This window comes from Microtus pennsylvanicus, chromosome 2, assembly GCF_037038515.1.
Source record: "Microtus pennsylvanicus isolate mMicPen1 chromosome 2, mMicPen1.hap1, whole genome shotgun sequence".
Lineage (NCBI taxonomy): Eukaryota > Metazoa > Chordata > Mammalia > Rodentia > Cricetidae > Microtus > Microtus pennsylvanicus.
Genome location: NC_134580.1, coordinates 148,837,590 through 148,861,864, shown reverse-complemented (window position 1 = coordinate 148,861,864; position 24,275 = coordinate 148,837,590). Strand labels below are relative to the sequence as shown.

Here is a 24,275-nt window from a genome sequence, read left to right as displayed (position 1 = left end):
TGGTAACTGGCTTACTTCACATGGCAGAATGGTTGCTGTTTGGGTCTGGGCTGCCCTCCTCCCTCAGGGCCACTCCATACACATTGTAGATGTTTGCATTTGCGCCCTCATCCCTCCACACCTGCTCCACTCGCACCTGTGTTTAGCTACTGCGAACGACACAACCATGGCCTACACATCTCTCCAAGACCCTTGCCTTCGCTTCTTGGAAGATGTCCTCAGAAGGAGAACTGCTGTGTCATGGGATAATCGTACTTCAACTTTTGGAAGAGCAGCAGGCTGTTTCCCCAGTGCTCATGCCACGCGACATGCCAGCCCGCGTGACGGCTCCAATTTCCCTCCAGCCTCATCAACATTCATTATCTCCTGGGTTCCTTGCATAGCAGCCGCCCTAATGGGTGTGAGCTTGTATCTCGCTGTAATTTTGTCTTGCATTTTTCTAACCATTAGTCACGTTGAACATCTTTTCATGCGCTCATTAGCCATTTGTGTATCTTCTTAGGAAAAATGTCTATTCAACTCCGTCACCCGTTTTTGAATTAGGCTGTTTTCTGTTGTCACTGTTTCCTAAAGGCTTTGTTATTCCTGCTGCCTTTGAGATGAGCTCGCACTGTGTAGCCTGACCTGGCCCCCAGCTCACGATTCCCCCAGCTCAGTCTCCAAAGTAGCTTAAATTATAGGTGCCTGCCATTGTGCTCACCTAAATTGGTCTGTCTCGCTTTGGGGGAATGAGAATGGGAAGAAGAACCAGGGCTTTGTGTCTGCTAGACAATGCTTCGCTACATAATTTGAGTTATAGGTGTTTAAGTATTCTGGGTCAGTCCCTTATTAGATATGTAATTTACAAATGTTTTCTCCTTTATATTCAGTTAATAGTGTTTTGGATATGTCTGCTTGAGGGTGTGTATGTGTTCAAGCACACTTGTGGGAAGACGCACATGGAGGAGAAAAAGCAGCTTTGGGTATCACCCTCTATTTTCATTGTACCTTTGGAGAGAGATGGAGTCTCTCACTGAACCCAGAACTCACGGGTTGTGCAATGTGAGCTGACCAGCAGGCCCAGGGCTCCTTCTGTCTAAAGCTCCCGATGTTGACTGTATCTGTACATAGGGCTGGCAATGACCTGTGGGTCTCTCGCTTGTGTCAAGTAGTTTCATGCTCCAGCCATAGCTCCAGCCATAGGAGTCCTTTGGGATGCACGACATTTTAGGATTTTCACCAACTATGATTTTCTTTTCTCTTTTCTCATCATTGTTGTTGCCAGTGCTATTGAGGTCACATCCCAGACATCACTACCAAACAATGCCACGAGGCTTTTGTAGGGCTTTTGGATGCAAAAACTGAGGCTCAGAGCCCAGGGCCACATGCATAGAGCATCCTGAGTATTTGTTCATTGGTGTCTTGGAAGCGCCATCTCTGGCCATACACAGTCTGGCCCACTGGACTCAACTCTCATGTGCAGTTTTTGGGACGCTACCCTGTACGGGGTGGGACAAATGGCAGAGGGTATGAGTCAGATTTTGTTGCTCATAGGGTATCCTGGATCTCATGTCCCTCACTCCGCACTCAGGCATCAGGGATCTGTGTAACCTTGAGTCTCTGTAGATGCTGGATAGGACAAGATCATAGCATATAGACAAGGATCCTGGCTGTCTAGCAAGCTGAAAACTGCTGGTAGTATGTTAGCTATTCTTGGGATGGCTCATGGTACCCTGTGGTTGGGATAATGCCAGTCTCTGAGGTAAGCCCTAGGCTTTACGTTCTCCCCAGGCAGGTCCCCTGGAATCTACACACAGCTTCCTCCAGCCTCCAGCAAGGCAGTTTTGTCTTCTTTTAACGACTGATTTCTAAGGTTCAGCATGGGAAGACACTCCCAAGAGAGGGGTCCGTGGTTCAGGGTGTTTACATGCAGGTGGGACCTGCTGCTGGGGAGTGAAGAAGCTAGTTAGAGCTCCAAGCCGTTGAGTGCATAGCAGACTAGGCACAGGTATGAATCTCACAGAGATTCATCCAGACCATGACAAACAAGGAAAGGTTCGTGGGAGGGAATGAAGGTTCATCCTCCCCCCTCACTACCCCAGAGCAGGGCAGGGCCAGCCGACAAGAACAGAGACTTCTGGCTGGAGGCGCCTTTTGTTCTGACGGCAGATTGGGAATAAGAATCAGGCTTCTGAGCCTTTTGAGTTGGGAGGTTTGATTTTGCTTTTCTGACTACAGCATCCTCCCTGGATTGATCTCAAAAAAAAAAAAAAAAAAAAAAAACCCTCAGGACCACAGCAGGGCCCAAAGGAAGCCAAAACGGCATTCAGATCAGACATGGATATGGACAGGTCTTCTCCTCTAAGGATGGTGGGGTTTGCACCTGTCCTCTCTGCCAGTCCCCCAGCAGTGGCTGGACCACAAACCCCAAGCCTCTTGAAGTGGAGAAAGTTCTGGGCTCTGGAGAACCAGCCTGGAGGCAGCCCCCCCTCCATCTGAGCCCTATCTTGGTGCTTCGCAGCAAGACCAGTGTGGGGGCGGAGGCTGGAGTGAGCCAGCTGCAGGGCTTGTCTCCCGAGAGCTCAGAGGATGACAGTACCCCACATGTGCGTGGGGCTGGTACTTTTCCAAGGGCTTTTAAACGCATTATCTTGTTGGAGGCTCATTTGAGGCAAGGACTCAGAACAGACTGGAAAACAACTCATTTACCAAGTCCTGAATGGAGAGGAAGCTGAACGCAGCGTGTATTTTTGCTGGATCTCAAACCAAAACAACCTTTTGTTAAAGAACAAACAAATAAACAAAAATGCTCAATGCTAATTCATCAGGGAACACAATCTAAACTGGAGGCTCTGGGCAGGAAATCAGTAGAAAATTCAACAGGCATTTACTGGGCAGGAGGGGCCTGCTGGGATCACAGGCCAGCTCCCCATGGAAAGCTTTTGGGGGGCACAACAGCATGTCCTTGCTGCCAGGGCACAACCTTCCAGGAAGACCTCCAGCTGGGGAACTCACTGGAGATGTTGGCAGGAAGTGCTTTAGGAGTGAGCTAGGAGCAGAAGTGTGGGGGGGAGGTCAGGGTGGTGGAAGGGATGTACCTGAACAGGATATCCTCTTGGGAAGGGCTTGGTAGAAAAGGTTTAGGGACAGGTGTCTGATGTTACCAGCCTCTGAAGGAATCACACTGAGATATATTCAGTAGGGGTGGGGTGGGGGGTCCCCTAATTATTCATTGGTACAACCTCTGTAGAAATAACTTCCAGGTGGCTCCCTTCTTTTAAAAAATATTTTTGTATGTGTTTGTGTGTGGTGTGTGTGTATGGAATCACACGTGCGCACCTGTGTGTGCGTGTGGGGGGAGGAGGATGTGGATATGTGTTTGTGTGTGGTGTGTGTATGGAATCACACGTGCGCACCTGTGTGTGCGTGTGGGGGGAGGAGGATGTGGATATGTGGGTACTCGTGTTTACATACGGAAGACAGAGTTTGACACTCAGTGTCCTTCCTCAACTGTCTGTCTAATTTGTATGCCACTTGTTTGCTGGACAGGCTGATCAGCAAGCTCCAAGGATCTTCATGTCTGTACCCCTCAGAGCTGGGACTGAAGACACACACTGCTGTGCCTGACTTTCCCATGGGTGCCTAAATCCAGGGCCTCCTGCTTCCGTGCAAAGACTTTACTGGCTCAGCCATCTCTCCGGCCCCTATCTCTTCCATCTCAAAGGGCCTCAGAGGCCACCTCAGCACTCTTTAGGGGCAGGAGCATAGACAACTCCCTAAAATACTCATCGTGTCTTAGAAGGGCCATTCTCCTGCTGCGGTGACTTGGAGAAGCCCTGGACCTTCCAAGGCCCAAGTAGCAGCAGGTGATTGGATCTAGCACTGCTCTCGCCTCTGTTCCTCCCTGCAGTCTGGACCTAGCTTTGAGGGGATCTGTCCTCTGGGGAGACTGTTGGAGGCAGCGGTGCTCAGAAGTGGTGCTATGACAAGGGGTGGATCAAAGGGTCAGGGATAGCTTTCGCTGTCAACGTAACATAACCGAGCGCCATCTATGAAGGGTCTCCGCGAGGGATTATCTACAGCATGGGTTGCCTTAAGTTAAATAATTTGGGAAGGCACAACCTACTGTGGGTGGCCCATTCCCTAAGCACCTCGAGCTGAGTTCAAGCATGCATGCGTTCATTTCTCTCCGCTCTTTACTGTGGATGGGACCGGCTGCTTCAGGCTCCGCTGCCATGGCTTTCCACTGTGTAGCTGGGAATTCTAAGCTAAAGTCCTTCCTCACCTAAGCTGTTCTGCCAGGTTTTAGCAAGAGAAAGGGAACTAGGCAGGGTGCTAACTGGACTGGTGGAATAGCCACTGAGGAGCTCACACTGAGTGCTGGGGTGGCAAGGCCTGATGGGCAGGAGCAGGTTTTGAAGGGCACTCCCTCTGCTTCCCGGCTGCCCCGAGGTGAGCAGCCCCCGCGGCTGTCTGCTCCCACCGCTGCCTTGTATCTGCTGCAGATCAATGCAACAAGACAAACTGGATGGAGCCCTCTGAAACCATGAACCCAGATGAACATGTCTGCTTTCCTATTGGTTCCCTCGGGTATTTCGTCAACTATGGAAAGCTGTTCAATGCCTTTTTGCTGGCACAGAGAGGGAGAACTGATTTGGGGGAAGTGACTTCTTATGGTTCTTCAACCTGCATGGGTACCTGCATGGCTGTTGACAACACCCTTTTCATACAGCCCACTCCCTCAAGGCATAGCATGGAGATTGGCCGGCTGTCTCCTGCAAGGCAATGGTCCAGATGAGGTACTTGGGCCCGTGGTTATAAGGACTATCCAGACACTGGGTGACTGGGGGCACAGGACTGTCCAGAGAAGGTGAGCTTGGGCAAGATACCCCTAGCCAGAAAATCCATGGCTTCCAGCCCCCACCACCATGCTTCTAAGCATCTTCAGGCCATTTACACTGCTCCCTAAGGGGTCTCAGGTATGTGTCTCCATGTTCCCTTAGCACTGGAAACACACAGGCTCCTGGTACTGGCTCCGCCTAAAGCTCCCTAAGTTAACAGAGAGGAAAGTCATCTGTGCTCTTCCAAGCTCCCAACATGGAAGCTGAAGGCTCTACTCCCTCCTTGAAAGTGCCAGGACTCCACTGTGGTGATGGTGGTGACAACCACAGCCTACCTCAGGGTCAACTACTCCACTGTTCCACGGTCAGGATGCCCTGCCTAGGGAGTGGTCCTACAAAGGGCAGCCTGTGTCTTTCTGCAGCATTTAACTTAAGACAACTCCCCAAAGACATGCCTCCAGGCCAGTTCAGTGCAGACACTCCCTTGCTTGAGACTCCTCTCCAGGTGGTTCTAGGTTGTGTCAAGTTGACAGTTAAAGCCAACCGCCATCCTCACGGTGGTGGTGACGGCCCAGCTGCCTCTGCACGTCTTCCCCATCCACACAGGGAAGGCACATGTCAGAATTCTGTGCAGTTCTCCAGAGCCCAGGCTGCATGACTCTAGGGGTGTCCATGTCCCCCAATAGTTGTCTTGTGACTCCGCTGGGGTTTGAGCAGCACTTGGGGAAGCAGTTGTATCCTTAAGCCTGCTGGCCCTGGGGAAAACAGAGCCTTTGGCTCACCCCTGGAAGCCCCAACACTGGGCATGCCATCCATGCCCTGAGCCTGCAGCTGGTCCCCAGCTGGATTCCTAGCCCTGTAGCCGCCTTTGTGTCCACACAAGGGAGACTCAGTTCCTGGGCTGCTCTGTGACCCTGCTTCCTGTGTCCACATGGGCACAGCTCCCTAGATGGGGAAGGGGAATGATGGTGCCAGCTGCCCCAGAGAAGGAGCCAGACCACCTCGGTGACCCCCACCTCCTCTGGGGTGTCTCTAGGGGAAGCTGGCGAGAGCTGCCTACTGCAAGCAATTAAGTGAACTAATGACCCATGAAGGCTCCTGCCCTCCAGCCTGACCACGCCTCTCCCTGCGCAGAAGCCCACAGTTTCTCACTCATTTGACCACTACCCACAGTGACTAGAAATTGTCACACAGGGTTTCTCATTTAGGGCTGGGACCTAGGAGTTGGCTTTTGACTTTCCAGGTCCACCTGGGGCTATGCATACAGTAAGCAGCTAATAAACATTTGCATGGCATCAGACCCAGAAACAGGCACCTCCCTTCCAAGGCAGTCAGACCTGGTGCCTGAGAGCGCTTAGGCTGTAGCTGTCAGTGGACTCGGGACATCCCTGTGCATGCATTCTGCAAACCTACAGACAGGCCCTGGTCTCATGGCCTCCTAGAGAAGGTGTAGGAAGACACGTCCTACTCACTGGGGCCTAACCCTGATTGCCTCTCAGGCAGTCTGGGATGCACTGTGTGGGAAAACCAAAGAAAGCAGGAGAGAACTTATTCCCAGATACTATGAGGCCGGCTGCCCCTGTAGTCCCTGCAGCCTGGGTGTGCTGTACAGACCTCGAACCTGGCTGGGCTCCCGGGAATCAAGTGGTTTCCAAACCAGGCCTTTTGTGGCCTAGGGCTTCTCTGGTAGGAACTGGAGAGACTCAGGTTCAGAGCTGAGGAAGTCATGTCCACCCCAATATGAACAGAGGCTCTCATCTCGCAGTGTATGGAGACAATCGGAAAACCAAAGCAGGTGGCCAGCAGGCCTAGGCCTGAGGGCTGCTGTCCTCTGCCCCAGACTCCAGAGCTCTGGGCTGGAGTTCAAACCAGTTCAACAAGCCATCTAGTTGACTCTGACAGGTTATCAGACAGGGGAGCAGGGAAACATGAGTAGAGACAATGGCGTGTTGTGGTCGTATTTAATTCAACTTCAAGTGAACTGGAGGGGGCCATGAGGCTCTTCCTGCTTCATAGAACAGGGTCTCTAGCAGTCAGTCACATCTATCAAGACATAGGCTGGCTGGCCACCCCAGTGAGCCCCAGCTAGAGCAAGGGCCTGGATCAGGAAGCGCACTCACTACAGAGGTGACCTGAGCTGGTTTGAAAGACCAGGTGTGGGACAAGGGGCAGTGAGTTTGCAGAAGCCGACCTAGGAGGTCTGTGACAATCTTCCCCGGACCCCACCAAACCCTAAGCTGTCTTCTAAGAGAAAAACAGCCACACCCACCACCACAGGTTACAGAAGGAGAAGCCAAACTCATCTCAAGGTCTAATCTTCCAATTGCTTCAAATCAGTCAGTGTACAGTGAGGTAAGGAACCACGTCACCAGCTGGGAAGCAGCGCTCACACGCTCACACGAGCCTGCGTCTCTTCGAGTTACGCCCCACATCATCGCCCTCCTGGGCATCCACCTCACAGCCCAATGGGGACACCAGGTTCAGCAGCGGGTCCTCAGAGGCACGGCCAAAAAGTGCCAGTAGGAGAGCCACACCAAAGCCCGTGGCTCGCTCGCCCTGTGGACAGAGAAGGTGGAAATCCTAGGCCATGAGGCTGCAAATGTCCTGACATGCTCAGAGGTGGTGGGCATAGCCTAGTTAGAAGCCATAGCTCAGAGTGAGAAGGCCCGTGCCTCCTGTTCAGCTCAGGTGAGGATGGCCGGGAGGGAGGACTGCGACACAGCAGTTATTCAGGGATGAAGAGACCAGAGGTCAGGGAGACCACGGCTGGCTGGAGGCTGGGCCACAGGCAATCTGACGCACAACACAGAATCTTTCTGATGATCTCAGAAGCAGCTCTGAGGCAAGGGGGCTCGGGTCACCTGGCCTTGAGGAGCCCCCCGGAGGCACTTACAGCATGCACCGGAGCTGCGATGTCTAGATGGACCCAGACCCCAGGCCAGTCAAATCCGATGTGTGCAGCAATGAAGAGGCCAGCACAGGAGCTGGGGCTGTTGTCTCGGTCCTGAGGACAGGAGGAGGACAGCTGGTGACATCCTGTTCCTAGCAGTGGGAGGAGTCTGGACAGTCTATCTAACGTACCCTTATCCTGCAGCCTTAGGCACAGAGATACCTGCTGACCTGATGGCTCCAACCTAGAACAAGGTTTCTACCTCCTCCGGGACACGGGAGGACCACAAAGAACCTGAAGGGGCAACTAAGTCAGACCCCGGTGTGGAGTCTGTTCACCAAGCATGTTCACTGAGTGTGTCCTGAATGAAGTCACACCTGACCTCTGCACTGTTCACACTGGTCTCCTGGCTCACAGACTCCCCAGGGGCACAGCTCTGCACATTAGTGCAGGCCCACACCTACCGCCACGGAGTTCTTCATGTCAGCCACGGCAGAGGTGAACTCGCTGAAGTGCAGCTCGGGGCAGTAGACCAGCGGGTGAACCAGATCCCCGCACTTCCGGCCAGCCTTCACGCAGGCTACCTCCCACTCGGCACTGTTGGTGAGCACGGCTGCATGGTACTTCCCTGTGGCAATGCCCTAGGCAAAGGACACAAAAGAAGCAACCATGCCAGGGAGGACAGAGGAGAAACACAAATGGCAGAAGTTGAGCCACAGGCACCAGAAACACACCATGGGGGAGGCGAAAGGACAGACAGGCCGGGAACAGCAACAGGACGAGCGCACACTTCCTTGTCTCCAAAGGACAGCTGCCAATAGGAGTGCAGGGGCGATGTGTGACACTCACCTGTGCTCCAGTCAGTGTGGCCATGTCCACGATGATGTCAGCTCCCAGGTCTTTGCAAGCATACGATACCCCATCAGCTAGCACCAGCCTGCCCTCAGCATCTGTGTTGTTTATCTCTACAGTCCTGGGTGTGACACAGACCCCAGTTCAGGAATTCAGCTGGCCAGAGTGCTGAGCAACCAACCCTCTTTGTTACTGGAGAGCCCAGTCCCTGCAGCTCCCCCATCTCCGTGACATGTGCCCTCCCCAGGAACATCGCAGGTGGGAGGCAGGGGTAGGCTTCTCCCACACCCTGGGTTAGGCTCAGACTGACCTAGCCTGGCTCTGGGAGGAAGCCCAAAGTCTAAACAATAGTTCCAGAGCTGAGAGAGGGCTAGCCTTACTTTCCTGAGTACAGAAGGTGAATGTCATCAGGTCTGGTGGCATTGGGGCCCACCGCATTCTCAGCCAAGCAGAACACAGCATGGAGGTTATCTTTGAAACCCTAAGAGGAGAAGCAGGTTAAGAGGTCCCATTACAGACCAGAAGTTCTGGAAGGGGTGAAAGGGAAGGGAGAGCCAGGTGCTCTCAGACCTGCAGACAGTAGCAGACAGACAGACTAGTAGGGCCCCCAGGAGCAGGAAGCAGGGCTCAGAGCTGAAGGTATAATTGGGGAAATCCTTGCTAGAAGGGGCAAAGCCCTCTAGGGTGCAGCAGACTTCTCTACACAGCATATGAAGAACCTTCGATTTGAACAATCCTCCTGCCTCAACCTCCTGACCATCATTCTTACCCCCAAACAATTGCTACTGAGGGACTGATAGCTTTACTTCCACAGTTCTTCCTGCCAGTAGTAATCACCCCCATTTCTGCATTCCTTCAGTGTGACCCCTACAGTGTGGCTGTGCCGGGCGGCCGGGACAAACAAGCGGCCCTCCCTACATCAGGTATCCTGTGGGCCGCATCACTGCCGCTGTGTTCATTCTGAGACTCTTTCTGAGGCATACTCTTTTTCAAGACGATGGAGGGAGAGGCCAGGGCCAAGTGGACAAGTGAGTTAACCAGGGGAGGGCAGGGGCTCTTGTGTGTATATGCGGGTGTATGAGGGGGTCTCAGAACCCTTAAGCTACTGGCTGCAGCTACCTGTAGGTCCAGTACCCGTCTTGCCCATCAGTGAGTACCGCAGCACTGGCTGGTGGGAAGTCCAAAACTGACCTGCTGAGCATTTCCTTGCCAGCATGTCTTAGATGCCAAATCACCGACAAGAGAGAAGGACTTCTCCACACATGTCCAGCCATGGCTGCTTCCTTCAGCAGGCACTCTAAGCTAGGCCTTCTTACCAAACAATCCCTGCTAAGTTCCACGGTCAGGGAAGTGGAATCGGGGAGAGAGGAGGGCCAAGATTGAAGGAGGAAAACGAGAACTCATGCCCTTACCTGCTTGATGGCGGCTCTGAAGGCTCCCAGGATGGCTGCGGCACCCCCACAATCTCGCTTCATCCCTGGCATAGTGGTCTAGAGGGACACAAAGAACCAGAAGAGAGGGAATGAGCCACACGAACACGGACACAGCTGGCAGCAGGCTCACAGGCTCCAATCTGCACAGCACACCAGGGCCTTGTCTTATACAGGCCTCTCTGAGCGCCATTCATGAAACGCGCCACCCAGAGAGAGTCTTCTACCAAAGCAAGAGGAAGAGAGGTTCAGAAGTGGTGGTGATAGACCTTGTGTTTCTGTGCAGCTTTAGAGCTACGGAGCAATAGATAATACAATAGAGGGTGACCAAGAAGCTACCCACTGGCCAGATTCACCATGTATAGGTTCTCCCACAGAGCCCTTGACCACAGGCAATCTTGGGAGTCTACACTCAGGACCTCTGTCTTCTTCCTCACCCAAACTCCATAAAGACAGAGTCTCACGTGGAGTGAGCCATCCAGTCAGCACCTCAACAGGCCTGGCCAGGCTTCCCAGTGGCAATCAGAACTGCGGGTCCCTCCTCATACAGACTGGAGGTGAAGTGTTTGCCAATAAGCTGTTTTGCCTATGTTCCCCACTTACCTCAGGTTCCTGCTGTGTCTACTAAGGAGGGACTGGGGTAAACCCAGACTCATGTCTATCCCATCCTACCTGAGTATAGGCTAGCAGCCACTGTGAGTGGCTCTGGTATCTAGGAGTTGGGTCCAACCACAGTCAAACAAATTGTGCTTGACTTTGGTCCCTCCATCTCCATTCACAGGGAGGACACAGCTTACTTTGAATCCTAATTCACTTGTCCTCCAAGCACCAGCCCTGGATCCCTGCCCCTCCTGCCACAGACACTCACACTCCTCACAGCCCTGCTTCCAGCTATGCCTGCAGTGACAGCTGAAGCCGCCTGCACTGGCCTATATTTGCCCAGCATTGGAGCTTTACTGGGGAGGCCTAGACGGATGCCAATTCTTCTCTATGTTTACTAGTTAATATCTGGCTGGAAAGAGAGTATGTTAGTCATATCTTAAAACATTACCATCAAGTCATCAGTAGGTGGTAACGACACACTGCCATATTCAGTTCACTGGTGGGTCTAAGCTGAAGCCCCCCGACACCAATGCAAATATCACCTCTTACGAACTACCTATGTTGTTACACGTGTTTCTGCTGTATAGGTTTCCACTCCAATTGACAAGTTCTGATTTGAAATAAATACAGGACAAACGCTCACTATTTGCTGATGATAAGACAGACCCCAAAAATTCTACCAAGGAATTCTGACAATTCATAAACACTTTCCATAAGGTAGCAATACAGGATAAACTCAAAGAAAAATCAGAAGACCTCCATTATACAGATGATAACAGGGCTGAGAAAGAAAGCAGAGAAGAATCACCCTTCACAACAGCCACAAATGAAATACATTGGAGTAACACTAATCACACATGGAAGGCCTGTATGAAAAGACATTAAATCTTTGAAAAGAAATTGAAGAAGACATTAGAAAATGGAAAAATCTCCCATGTTCTTGAATAGGTAGAATTAACATAGCAAAAATGGCAATCTTACCAAAAGCAATCTACAGATTCAATGCAATCTCCATCAAAATCCTGGCAGAATTCTTCACAGACGACAGAGGACAATACTCAATTTCACAAAAAAAAAAAATACCCAGCAGAGTCAAAACAATTCTGTACAATAAAGGAACTTCTGGAGGCATCACAATTTCTGACTTCAAACTCTACTACAGAGCTACAGGAATGAAAACAGCCTGGTATTGGCATAGAAACAGACAGAAGGAACAATGGAACTGAATTGAAGACCCAGATATCAATGCACACACCTACAAACACCTGTTTTTTGACAAAGAAGCAGAACATTTAAAATGGGAAAAAGAAAGCACATTCAACAAATGATGCTGGCATAACTGGATATCAACATGCAGAAGAATGAAAATAGATCCAAATCTATCGCCATGCACAAAACTCAAGTTCAAATCGATCAAAGACCTCTACATATAACCAACCATACTGAACCTCACAGAAGAGAGAGTGGGAAGTACACTTGAACACATTGGCAAGGAGGCAGCTTCCTAAGAATGACCCCTGTAGCATAGACACTGAGAGCAACAATTAATAAATGGGACCTCCTGAAACTGAGAAGCTTCTGTAAAGCAAAAGACACAGTCAACAGCCTACAGAATGGGGAAAGATATTCATCAACCACACATTGGACAGAGGGCTGATCTCCAAAATATGCAAAAATCAAGAAACCAGTCATCAAAATTAAAAACAATCCAATAAAAAATGGGGTACAGACCTAAATAGAGAACTCTCAACAGATGAATCTGAAATGGCTGAGAACACTTAAAGAAATGCTCAAAATCCTTAGTCATCAGAGAAATGCAAATCAAAACAACTCTGAGATTCGATCTTATACCTGTAAGAATGACCAAGATCAAATACACTGATGACAACTTATGCTGGAAAGGATGTGGGGTAAAGGGAACACTCCTGCATTGCTGGTGAGAGTGAAAAATGGTACAGCACACTGGATATCAGTCTGGCAATATCTCTGAAAATTGGGAAACAATCTAACTCAAGACTCAGCAATACTACATTTAAATATATACCCCCCAAAATGCTCAATCATACCAAAAGGACATGTGCTCAACTATGTTCATAGTAGCATTGTCATAACCAGAAGCTGGAAACAACCTCAATGCCATTCAACCAAAGATAGAATAAGGAAAATATGCTATATTTCCCTTAATGGAGTATTAATGAGTGGTAAAAATTAGTGATATATTGAAATTTGCAGACAAATACATGGATCGAGAAAACATCATATTGAGAGAGGTAAACCAGACCCAGAATGAAATATACTAGGTATTCACTCATAAGTGGCTTTTAGACATGAAGCAAAGAAAAACCACCCTACATTCCACAATACCATAGAACCTAGACAACAAAGAGGACACTAAGAGAGAAATACAAGATCTAATCTACATGGAAAGTAGAAAAAGTCAACATCTCCTGAGTAAATTGGAAGCAGAGAAAACATGGGAGAGTGTAGAAGTGAAAGGGAGAGGAAGAGAGGGGAGCTGAGAAAAATTATATAGTTCAATATAAAAAAATTAAAAAAATAACATGTCTGAGGGTGGTAGGGAAGGTCAAACTCTCACTATTTGCTGATGATATGATAGTTTACATAAAGCAATCCCAAAAATTGTACCAAAGAACTCCACAATTCATCAACACCATCTGTATGTAGCAGGATACAAGATTAACTCAAAAAAAAATCAATGGCCTCCTTTACACAGATGATAAATGAGCTGAGAAGGAAATCAGAGAAGTATCACCCTTCACAAGAGCCACAAATAGCATAGAATGTCTTGGAGTAATTCTAACCAAACAAGTGGAAGGCCTGTATGACAAGAACATTGTTGGAGGAGAGAGCTTCTTGGTTACTGGACACCCAGCTGCTCAGCCCCAAAATAATCACACAGAAATTGTATTAATGAAACACTGCTTGGCCTATTAGCTCAAAATTCTAATTGGTTAACTCTTAAATATTAATTTAATGCATTTCTATTAATTTGTATATCACCACAAGGTCAGGGCCTAACAGCAAAGCTTCAGCACAACTATCTTTGGCAGGAGATCCATGGCTTCTCTCTCACTGCCTTTTATCTCACAGAATTCACATCAGCTCTCCTTGCCCAACTAAGTTCTGCCCTATCAACAGGCCAATGTAGTTTCATTATTCGTTGATAGTAATCACAGCACACAGAGGGGACTCCCACATCAGAACATTTAATCCTTGAAGGAAGAAATTGAAGAAGACACTAGAAAAGAGAAAGATCTACCATGCTCTTGGGAAGGTAGAATGAACATAGTAAAAATGGCAATCTTAGCAAAAGCAATCTACAGATTCAATGCGATCTCCATCAAAATCCCAGAAGAATTCTTTAGAAAACTTCAAAGAACAATACTCAGTTTCATATGGAAAAACAAAAAACCCAGCAGAGTCAAAACAATCCTGTACAATAAAGAAACTTCTGGAGGCATCACAACCTCTGAATTCAAACTCTACCACAGAGCTACAGGAATTAAAACAGCCTGGTATTGGCATAGAAACAGACAGGAGGACCAATGGAACTGAATAGAAGACCCGGATATCAACACACACACCTATGAACAGCTTATTCTTGACAAGAAGCAGAATATTTAAAATGGAAAAAAAGCACATTCAACAAATGATGCTGGCATAACTAGATATCAACATGTAGAAGAAAAAAAATAGGTGCAAATCTATAACCATGCACAAAACGCAGGTCCACATGGATCAAAGACCTTAACATATAACAAACCACACTGAACCTCACAGAAGAGAAAGTGGGAAGTACACTTGAACACATTGGCACAGGGGGCAACTTCCTAAGAATGACCCCAGTAGCACAGACACTGAGAGAAACAATTAATAATTGGGACCTCCTAAAACTAATAAGCTTCTGTAAAGCAAAAGACACAGTCAACAGCCTACAGAATGAGAAAAGGTCTTCACCAGCCTCATATCAGACAGAGTGATGATCTCCAAAATATATAAAGAACTCAAGAAATTGGTGATCAAAATAGGAAATAATCCTTTATATATATAAAAAGGAACAGACCTAAACAGAGAACTCTCAACAGATAAATATAAAATGGCTAAGAACACTTAAGGAAATGTTCAACATCCTTAGCCATCAGAGCAATGCAAATCAAAACGACTCTAAGATTCCATCTTACACCTGTAAGAATGGCCAAGATCAAATACACGGATGACAACTTCTGATGGAGAGGATGTGGGGTAAAGGGAACACTCCTCCACTACAGGTGGGAGTGAAAACTGGTACAGCTGCATGGATATCAGTCTCGCGATATCTCTTAAAATTACAAAACAATCTACCTCAAGACACAACAATACTACTTGTGGCATACACACAAAAGATGCTCCATCATACCACAAGGACATGTGCTCAACCAAGTTCATAGGAGCATTGTATGTCATAGCCTGAACCTGGAAACAACATAAATGCCCTTAACCAAAAAAAAAAATGGATGAGGAAAATGTGTTATATTTGCCCTATAGACTATAATCAGCAGCAAAATACTACTACTACTACTACAACTACTCCTACTACTAAGATATGTTGACATTTGGAGGCAAATGTATGGATCTAGAAAACAATGTATTGAAGGATGTAACCCAGACCCAGAAAAACAAATAAAATATGTATTCAGTCATAAGTGGCTTTTAGACATGAAGCAAAGCCATCCTACAATCCACGATGCCAGAGAACCTAATCAACAAAGAGGACACTAAGAAATACTTCCAAAATCTAATCCACATGGGAAGTAGAAATAGTCATGATCTCCTGAGTAAAATGAAAGCAGGGGTGGAGGGGATCATGGGAGACGGTAGACACGATAGAGAGAGAAAGAGAGGAGAGCAAAAAACATATAGTTCACTATAGAAAACTAAAAAAAATAACAGTCTCAGGGCGGAAGGGAAGGTTAAACAATTTGCTGATGATATCAAGTTTACATAAAGTGACCCCAAAAATTCTACCAAGGAACTCCTTCATCAGTAATGTAGCAGGATACAAGATTAACTCAAAAAGATTAGTGGCCAACCTTTACAAGAAGATAAATGAGCTGAGAAAGAAATCAAGAAGCATCACCCTTCACAATAGCCACAAATAACATAAAATGCTTGGAGCAATTCTAACCAAACAAGTGGAAGGCCTGTATGACAAGAACATTGTTGGAGGAGAGAGCTTCTTGGTTACCGAACACCAAGCTGCTCAGCCCCGAAATAATCACACAGAAATTGCATTAATGAAACACTGCTTGTCCGATTAGCTCAAAATTCTTATTGGCAAACTCTTAAATTTTAATTTAACACATTTCTATTAATCTGTATATCACCACAAGGTCGGGGTCTACCAGCAAAGTTTCAGCACATCTAACTCTGGCAGCAGATCCATGGCTTCTCTCTCACTCTGCCTTTTTCCTTCCAGAATTCAGTTCGGCTCTCCATGCCCGTCTAAGTTCTGCTCTAACAACAGGCCAAGGCAGTTTCATTATTCATTTATAATAATCACAGCACACAGAGGGGACTCCCACATTAGAACAATAATGCTTGAAGGAAGAAATTGAAGAACACACCAGAAGGAAAAGATCACTCATGCTTTTGGGTAGTTAGAATTACTTACAAAGTAAAAATAACAATCTTACCAAAAGCAATCTACAGATTCAATGCAATCTCCATCAAAATCCTGGCAGAATTCTTCACAGATCTTCAAAAAACAATACTCAGTTTCATATGGAAAAACAAAAAACCAACCAGAGTCAAAACAATTCTATAGAATACAGGAACTTCTAGAGGCATCAAAATCCCTGAAATAAAACTCTACTACAGAGCTACAGGAATGAAAACAGCCTGGTATTGGCATAGAAACAGACAGGAGGAACAATAGAATTGAATCGAAGACACAGAATCAATGCATACACCTACAAACACCTGTTTTTTGACAAAGAAGCAGAACATTTAAAATGGAAAAAAGAAAGCACATTCAACAAATGATGCTGGCATAACTGGATATCAACATGCAGAAGAATGAAAATAGATCCAAATCTATCGCCATGCACAAAACTCAAGTCCAAATAGATCAAAGACCTCTACATATAACCAACCATACTGAACCTCACAGAAGAGAGAGTGGGAAGTACACTTGAACACATTGGCAAGGAGGCAGCTTCCTAAGAATGACCCCAGTAGCACAGACACTGAGAGCAACAATTAATAAATGGGACCTCCTGAAACTGAGAAGTTTCTGTAAAGCAAAAGACACAGTCAACAACCTACAGACTGGAAAAGATCTTTATCAACCACACATTGGACAGAGGGCTGATCTCCAAAGTATACAAAGAACTCAACAAACTGGCCATCAAAATTAGAAATAATAGAATAAAAAATGGGGTACAGACCTAAATAGAGAACTCTCAACAGATGAATCTGAAATGGCTGAGAACACTTAAGGAAATGCTCAAAATCCTTAGTCATCAGAGAAATGCAAATCAAAACAACTCTGAGATTCCATCTTACACATATAAAAATGGCCAAGACCAAATACACTGATGACAACTTATGCTGGTTAGGATGTGAGGTAAAGGAACACACCTGCATTGCTGGTGAGAGTAAAAACTAGTATAGCACATTGGACATCAGTCTGGCAATATCTCTGAAAATTGAAAAACAATCTAACTCAAGACTCAGCAATACTACATTTAAATATATACCCAAAAATGTGGAATCATATAAAAAAACATGTGCTCAAAAATGTCATAGGAGTATTAATTCTCATAGCCAGAATCTGGAAACAACCTCAATGCCACTTGACCAAAGATTGAATGAGGAAATTGTGCTATATTTTTCAAATGGAGTAGTAATGAGCGGTAAAAATTAATGATATATTGAAATTTGCAGACAAATGTATGGATCGAGAAAACATCATACTGATAAAGGTAAACCAGACCCAGAAGGAAATATACTAGGTATTCACTCATAAGTGGCTTTTAGACATGAAGAAAAGTAAAACCAGCCTACATTCCACAATCCCAGAGAACCTAGACAACAAAGAGGACCCTAAGAAAGAAATACAAGAGCTAATCTACATTGAAAAATAGAAAAAGTCAACATCTCCTGAGTAAATTGGAAGCACGGAGAACACGAAAGAGTGAAAGGGAGAGGGAGAGAGGGGAGCTGAGAAAAATTATATAGTTCAATATAAAAAATTAAAAAATAACATGTCTGAGGGTGGTAGGGAAGGTCAGGCTCTCACTATTCGCAGATGATATGATAGTTTACATGGAGCTACCCCAAAAATTCTACCATGAAACTCCAACAATTCATCAACACCATCTGTAATGTAGCAGGATACAAGATTAACTCAAAAAAATCAGTGGCCATCCTTTATACTGATGATAAATGAGCTATGAAAGAAAATAAAAAAAGTATCACCCTTCACAATAACCACAAATAACATAAAATGTCTTGGATTAACTCTAACCAAACAAGTGGAAGGCCTCTATGACAAGAACATTAAATCTTTGAAGAAGAAATTGAAGAAGACACCAGAAAAGAGAAAGATCTCCCATGCTCTTGGGTAGGTAGAATTAACATAGTAAAAATGGCAATTTTACCAAAAGGAATCTACAGATTCAATGCAATTTCCATCAAAATCCCAGAAGAATTCTTCAGAGAACTTCAAAGAACAATACTCAGTTTCATATGGAAGAACAAAAAACCCAGCAGAGTCAAAACAATCCTGTACAATAAAGAAACTTCTGGAGGCAACCACAATTCTTGACGTCAAACTCTACCACAGAGCTACAGGAATGAAAACAGCCTGGTATTGGTATAGAAACAGACAGGAGGACCAATGGAACCGAATCGAAGACCAGGATATCAACACACACACCTATGAACACCTGATTTTTGACAATGAAGCAGACCATTTAAAATGGGGGGAAAAAAGCACATTCAACAAATGATGCTGGTATAAGCAGATATCAACATGTAGAAGTATAAAAATAGATGCAAATCTATAACCATGCACAAAACGCAGGTACACATGGATCAAAGACCTCAACATATAACCAACCACACTGAACCTCACAGAAGAAAGTAGGAAGTACACTTGAACACATTGGCTCAGGAGTCAACTTCCTAAGAATGACCCCAGTAGCACAGACACTGAGAGAAACAATTAATAATTGGGACCTCCTAAAACTAATAAGCTTCTGTAAAGCAAAAGACACAGTCAACAGCCTACAGAATGAGAAAAGGTCTTCACCAGCCTCATATCAGACAGAGTGATGATCTCCAAAATATATAAAGAACTCAAGAAATTGGTGATCAAAATAGGAAATAATCCTTTATATATATAAAAAGGAACAGACCTAAACAAAGAACTCTCAACAGATGAATAAAAAATGGCTAAGAACACTTAAGGAAATGTTCAACATCCTTAGCCATCAGAGCAATGCAAATCAAAACGACTCTGAGATTCCATCTTACACCTGTAAGAATGGCCAAGATCAAATACACGGATGACAACTTATGCTGGAGAGGATGTAGGGTAAAGGGAACACTCCTCCACTGCAGGTGGGAGTGAAAACTGGTACAGCTGCATGGATATCAGTCTGGCGATATCTCTGAAAATTAGGATACAATCTACCTCAAGACTCAGCAATACCTCTTGTGGTGTATACACAAGGATGCTCAACCATACACAAGGATATATGCTCAACTATGTTCACAGAAGCATTATATGTATTGCCCTTAACATGGAAACAACCTAAATGCCCCTTGACTGAAAACAATGGATAAGGAAAATGTGCTACATTTACCCTATGGAGTATAATAATGGTAAAAAAAATAATGATATGTTGAAATTTGCAGCCAAATGGATAAATCTAGAAAACATCACATTGAGAGAGGTAACAAATATACTGTGTATTTACTCATAAGTGGCTTTTAAACATGAAGCAAAGTAAAACCAGCCTACAGTCCACAATTCCAGTAAACCTAGTCAACAAAGAGGACACTAAGAGACACATAAGCGATCTAATCTATATGGGAAGTGTAAAAAATCAACATCTTGCCAGGTGGTGGTGGCGCACGCCTTTAATCCCAGCACTCTGGAGGCAGAGGCAGGCGGATCTCTGGGAGTTCGAGGCCAGCCTGGTCTACAAGAGCTAGTTCCAGGACAGGCATCAAAGCTACAGAGAAACCCTGTCTCAAAAAACCAAAAAAAAAAAAAAAGTCAACATCTCCTGAGTAAATTGGAAGCAGGGTATTATGGGAGAGTATAGAAAAGGAGGGCAGAGAAACAGAAGGGAGCAGAGAAAAAACTATATTGTTCAATATAAACAACTAAAAAAATAACATGTTTCAGGTAGTTGAAGAAGGTCAAACTCTCAATATTTGCTGATGATAGGATAATTTACATAAGCAACCCCAAAAATTCTACCAAAGAACTCCTACAACTCATCAATGCCATCAGTAATATAGCAGGATATAAGATTAACTCAAAAAGATTAATAGCCCTCCTTTACACCTATGATAAATGGGCTAAGAAAGAAATCAGAGAATCATCGCCCTTCACAATGGCCACAAATAACATAATAAAATGTATTGGAGTAACTCTAACCAAATAATTAGAAGGCCTCTATGACAAGAACATTAAATCTTTGAAGGAGGGAATTGAAGAAGACACCAGAAAAGAGAAAGATCTCCCATGCTCTTGGTTAGGTAGAATTAACAAAGTAAAAATGGTAGTCTTACCAAAAGCAATCTACAGATTCAATGCAATCTCCATCAAAATCCTGGCAGAATTCTTCACAGACCACAAAAGGACAATACTCAATTTCACAAAAAAAAAAAAATACCCAGCAGAGTCAAAACAATTCTGTACAAGAAAGAAACTTCTGGAGGCATCACAATTTCTGACTTCAAACTCTACTACAGAGCTACAGGAATGAAAACAGCCTGGTATTGGCATAGAAACAGACAGAAGGAACAATGGAACCGAATCGAAGACCAGGATATCAACACACACCTATGAACAGCTTATTCTTGACAAGAAGCAGAATACTTATAATGGAAAAAAGAAAGCACATTCAACAAATGATGCTGGCATAACTGGATATCAACATGCAGAAGAATGAAAATAGATCCAAATCTATCGCCATGCACAAAACTCAAGTCCAAATGGATCAAAGACTCAACATATAAGCAAACACACTGATTATTATAGAAGAAAAAGTGGGAAGTACACTTGAATGCATTGGCACAGGAGGCCACTTCCTAAGTATGACCCCAGTAGCACAGACACTGAGAGAAACAATTAATAAATGGGACCTCCTGAAACTGAGAAGCTTCTGTAAAGCAAAGAACACAGTCAACAGCCTACAGTATGGGAAAAAGATCTTCACCAACTCTACATCAGACAAAGAGCTGATCTCCAAAATACACAAAGAACTCAGGAAACTGGTCATCAAAATTAGAAATAATCAAATTAAAAAAATGCAGTACAGACCTAAATAGACAATTCTAAATAGATGAATGCAAAATGGCTGAAAGATACTTAAGGAAATGTTTAACATCCTTACCCATAAGAGCAATGGAAATCAAAATAACTCAGAGATTACATCTTATACCTGTAAGAATGGCCAAGATCTAAAACACTGATGACAACTTATGCTGGAGAGTTTGTGGGGTAAAGGGAACACTCCTCCACTGCAGGTACAAGGGAAAACTGGTACAGCTGCACTGGATATAATCTGGCAATTTCTCTGAAAATTAGGAAACAATCTACTTTAAGACTCAGCAGTACCACCTTTGGGTATATACAATAAAAATCTTCAATCATACTCCAAGGACATGTGCTGAACTATGTTCATAGTAGCATTATTTGTTATAGCCAGAACCAGAATACAACCTAAATGCCCCTTGCCCTAATAATGGATAAGGAAAATGTGCTAAATTTACCCTATGGAGCATAATCAACAGTAAAAAAAAATTTAATGTTTAAATTTGCAGCCAAATGGATGGATCTAGAAAATATCATATTGAGAGAGGTAACCCAGTCCTAGAAAAACAAATATAATATGTATACATTAATAAGTGGTTTTTAAACATGTAGGTGTGGGAGGTCCTTCTGTCTATATGTTACTTTTATTGTTTACTGGATAACAGAACTGCTTTGGGCCTATAGCAGAGGAACAGGGGAACAGAGCTAGGCAGGGAAACTAAAGTGAATCCTGGGAGGAAGAAGGCAGAGTCAGAGAGATGCATGGAGCTGCCTGAGTCTGACATGCCAAAACTTTGCCTGTAAGCACTGCCATGTGGCGATACACAGATGAATGGAGATGGGTTAAGTTAATATGTAAGAGTTAGCCAAGAAGAAGCTAGAGCTAATGCACCAAGAAGTGATGTAATCAATACAGCTTCTGTGTGGCCAGAAATCAACAAGCAGCCTCCTTCTGCAAACTGGCACACCAACATGGTGGACTAAATCCATGTAAAACCAGAGAGAGAGAGCTTGGGAAAGAACTCTAGAAACAACAACAACAACAACAAACAAACAAACAAATTTAGCCACCTTTTTTTTTCAGCTGGCAGCTTGCCGCAGCTCCTTTAAGAGAGCTTTTCCTGATTCAGCCATAGTAGGAAAAAAGTCATGCCATTTTGAAATGCCAGCTTTCTGGACCCTGCTGTCAGTGCAAACTCTGACTCTTTCTGGCAGGACAGGCTACAGAACACATGAGTGGGGTTTGTGAGCAGTCTGCTGCAGCTTGTTCAATGGTGACAAGAACTGGCTGGGCTGAGAATGGGGCTGTGGGCATGGCTCTCAGAGGCACAAGTGGCTCCACACGCTGTGCGGGGCAGGCAAGCAGGTAGTACCATATACAGCATAGTAATGGCACAGCAAGCAGGTAGTACCATATATAGCATAGTAATGGCACAGCAAGCAGGTAGTACCATATATAGCATAGTAATGGCACAGCAAGCAGGTAGTACCATATATAGCATAGTAATGGCACAGCATAAGTTTTAAAGAAGCACTTAGCATTTTAAAAAGTGGTCTTGGACAGTTAAGACTTACAAATATGCAGTAAAGACAAATCCAGATGAGTCACAGTATTGGATAAATGTACATAGGCTTGGGAGAGAGAAGAAAAGAGTATAGGGAGTCATAAGGTTAATGCTTTAAAAAGGGGGGGGTAAAGTCTTTAAAGAGACAGAGTACAGATAGTCATAGATTAAAAGGAGTAATGAAAAATAAGCCACATAAAAATGGAAAATTCACAGAGCATCTGGATTATATATGTTATTGTGTTTTCTTTGAATATTTTGACTGTGAAGGAGCTAAGTACAGAGAGACATTTCAATGTATGGGCTGCTAAGCTAAACCAGCATGTATATTATAAAGGTATGTTGACTTCACAATTTGAGTCTAAGAATATGTTGTTTTGGAAAAGAGGTTCTTCTCTTGTTTCCACAGAGGATAAGAACCAGTGGATTGCTTCCAGACTGGTGTGATTTGATAGAGCACAACCCCCTGAAAGGTTGCCGTGAACACCCTCAAAAAATTACTCTGTCCAACTGCTGACTGAGATGAACTTACCACAAAGGATACACCATGGAATACCTGATTAATAGCACCCCCAAATAGCAGGAAGAAGTATGGACAGAACTAAATCCATATTCCCAAATATGGTTTATAATTGTTTCTTTACATGTAAAGGGGGATATGCTATAGAAATAAATAATTTGCTTTGGTATGGATCTTAATTTATTGATACAAATTTAAGGTAAATTTTGTTATACAGTATATGTATATTTCTGCTCTTGATTAAGATATTGTGTTTGTTTAGTTCATTTAAAAATGTAATGTATAATTAAGAAATATAGGTTAATAGTCTTCTATAATAGTCAAGATTATAGTCATGTTAGTTAGATTTTCTAGATATATAGAGATATATTTCAGTTAGTTAGGTATTCTTCAAATCTTTCAGAGCCCTTCAGAATAAAAACTTAGGACTTTTCATGACAGTGAAACACATCTGCTCCTGGCAGCACCAATCTACTTCAGGGAGATGATGGACATTGAAGAGGCTACATAGGGAGACGGTTAGCCATTTGGGCAAGAGGCTGTTCTTGACTGAACTGCCTGACTGGACATACAGGACCAACAGGGAAATGCCTGCTGAACTTGCCTAAAGGTGAGAAAGGGCTTTCGGGGTTCCTGTTTCATGAAAGAGACTGAGAGACATTCTGCAGGACACAGAAGAAAGTGGATGACAATCTGACAATATAGGTGGAACTGTTTTTGAAATTTTCTACTTCATGGAAAAGTATGCAGGATACTATGAGCCTTTAGGCTGAAGATGGAAACACCAATGATACAGAAAAAGCTGTGGGTAACTGTCCAGGCAGCCAGATGACTCTGTCAATTCTAGAGTTTTAAAAGTTGCTTACAATGTACTTCCTGTTTAATTAGGTAATGTATCCTCTGGAGTCTTTGATGGAGTTGAAGAATTAATTGTTACAGTTTTCCTTAGTTATGATAAAACATAAAGTAGATATAAATATTGTAACTGTAAATCTTAATTGATACCTGTTTTGTTATATATAATTTTACTATGTTAAAGT

General features: G+C 44.6%; 1 protein-coding gene across 1 annotated transcript in view; it reads right to left on the bottom strand.

Annotated features, from left to right (window-relative positions):
- Positions 1-6,766: 6,766 nt before the first annotated feature.
- The window catches only part of Npepl1 (aminopeptidase like 1), a 31,537-nt gene continuing 14,028 nt past the window's right edge, over positions 6,767-24,275 (bottom strand). The window contains exons 7-12 of the mRNA XM_075963240.1: positions 9,975-10,052; positions 8,943-9,043; positions 8,560-8,683; positions 8,175-8,351; positions 7,714-7,824; positions 6,767-7,376 (exon numbers count right to left, since the gene is read on the bottom strand). Of these exons, the coding sequence (XP_075819355.1) occupies positions 7,215-7,376; positions 7,714-7,824; positions 8,175-8,351; positions 8,560-8,683; positions 8,943-9,043; positions 9,975-10,052 (753 nt within the window). The 3' untranslated portion in view covers positions 6,767-7,214. The remainder of the gene's footprint in view (positions 7,377-7,713; positions 7,825-8,174; positions 8,352-8,559; positions 8,684-8,942; positions 9,044-9,974; positions 10,053-24,275) is intronic.